At 40.9% G+C, this 1,775-nt stretch overlaps 1 protein-coding gene across 1 annotated transcript; it reads left to right on the top strand.

The window, feature by feature from the left end:
- Positions 1 to 46: 46 nt before the first annotated feature.
- Positions 47 to 1,761, top strand: LOC119343792 (GRB10-interacting GYF protein 2-like; the record flags this gene model as incomplete). Its single annotated transcript, XM_037614561.1, has 3 exons — positions 47 to 797; positions 889 to 972; positions 1,061 to 1,761. Coding segments are annotated over exons 1-3 (1,481 nt in total), but the record flags the coding sequence as incomplete, so codon positions are not given.
- Positions 1,762 to 1,775: the final 14 nt, after the last annotated feature.

A 1,775-nucleotide genomic window follows, 5' to 3' on the forward strand; every position in this document is an offset into this window, starting at 1 on the left:
CAACATGGGTTAGGGCATTTCAAAATGAATTCCCAAAGTGTGATGTCTTGTTGAACAATAACTGTGAGGTGTTCAACAAGTATATATTGGATGCAAGAGAAATGCCTATAATCAGCATGTGCCAGAGGATTAAAGGACAACTAATGGGAAGAAATCATAGCAAGCTGCAAGAGGCCTTGAAGTGGCCTGGTACTATATGTCCAAAGATAAGGAAAAAATTGGACAAGAATGTGGAATTTGCTAGAACTTGCTATGCTTCACCAGCTGGATTGGGAATCTTTAACGTCAATGATAGAGGTGTAGACTACGGGGTCGATTACCAGTTGAGGAAGTGCAGCTGTAGGAGATGGGATTTGTCTGGCATTCCATGCAGCCATGGAGTAGCTGCTCTTAGATATGACAAAATCAATCCAGAGGATTATGTTAACTCATGTTATTCTATTGCAACATATCGCAAGGCATATGAAAACATTATTATGCCATGTCGAGATATTAGTGAGTGGAGCAAAATGAATGGCAGAACTATCGCACCACCACCATTGGTAAAGCAGAAAGGAAGGAGGAGGAAGAACAGGAGAAAACAGCCAGAAGAGAAACAAGGGAAAAAAGGAGTAAAAATTACAAGGGCAGGGGCAATAATCCATTGCAGCTATTGTGGAGTTGCTGGCCATAACATTGGTGGTTGTATGGACTTCAAATTAGGGTTAAAACCAAAGAAAAAATCTGAAAGGGTCAGAGTGAGGGCAGAGCCTGATGTTTCCTCCTCCTCGGATGAGGAAGAAGCAGTTGTCACTCAGGTGAGGCCCTATATCTAGCTTCATGATCTTCATTATGTTACTAATTATATGCTTCAACATGTAAAAATTGCCATGCTTTTACTGTTTGTAGGAACAGAATCAGCGGACAGAAGGTTTAATTCAAGAGCCAGTACATTTGTATCAGCCTGAGATAATTAATATTTTAACACAGGAGGTACTTATAGTAATTTATTTTCATTACACATAGCAAGTTCATGTACAAATGTTTCATGTATGATCCTCAAAATTGAGTTATATTTCAGAGAGAAGCAAGCCAGAGGGAAGCAAGCCAGAGGGAAGCAGTCCATCAAGGTCCATTACCAAATTCTGTTTTCATAGAGGAGCACATCATGTCTCAGCCACCAGTTATCCCTACTACTGCAACAAAGGAAGGCAATGTTCACAGGAAAAGAGAGGTTCTAGCATTGGCAAAGCTGAGAGCCGCAGCTGAGAAAAGAGAAGTTGCAGACCTAGCAAAGTTTGAAGCAGCAATGGCAAAGTTGAAAGAAGAAGAGTACAAAATTAAGCTTGCAGCTCAAAAGAGAAAGGAAGAGCTGGAAGCTAAGAAACAAGCAGCTGAGGAAAAGAAAAAAACTATACTAGAGGAAAAGAGACTTGCTGCAGAAGAGAAGAGAAGAGCTACTGAGGAAAAAAAGAAAAAAGCTCAAGAGGAGAAACTTGAAATGGCAGAGAAGAAAAGGCAAATGATGGATGAGAGAAAAAGAAATGCAGAGATAGAAAAACAAAAGAAGGCCGAGGAGAAGAGAAGGATTGCAGAGGAGAAGAAAATGATTGCAAATACAAAATACCAGCAGGAGGAGGCAGCTTTTCTGATACATCAAGCAGAGGAGTTTGAGAGGCAGGAGAGTTGGAGAAAATTTAAGGAGGCTGAGGAGGCTGCAAGGCAAAATGCTTGGGAGCAGCAGAACAATCAACAAGACACAACAAGGAATGAAGAATGGGAGCTGAGAAAGAGGA

The sequence above is a fragment of the Triticum dicoccoides genome, unplaced genomic scaffold (assembly GCF_002162155.2).
Source record: "Triticum dicoccoides isolate Atlit2015 ecotype Zavitan unplaced genomic scaffold, WEW_v2.0 scaffold140642, whole genome shotgun sequence".
Classification (NCBI taxonomy): domain Eukaryota; kingdom Viridiplantae; phylum Streptophyta; class Magnoliopsida; order Poales; family Poaceae; genus Triticum; species Triticum dicoccoides.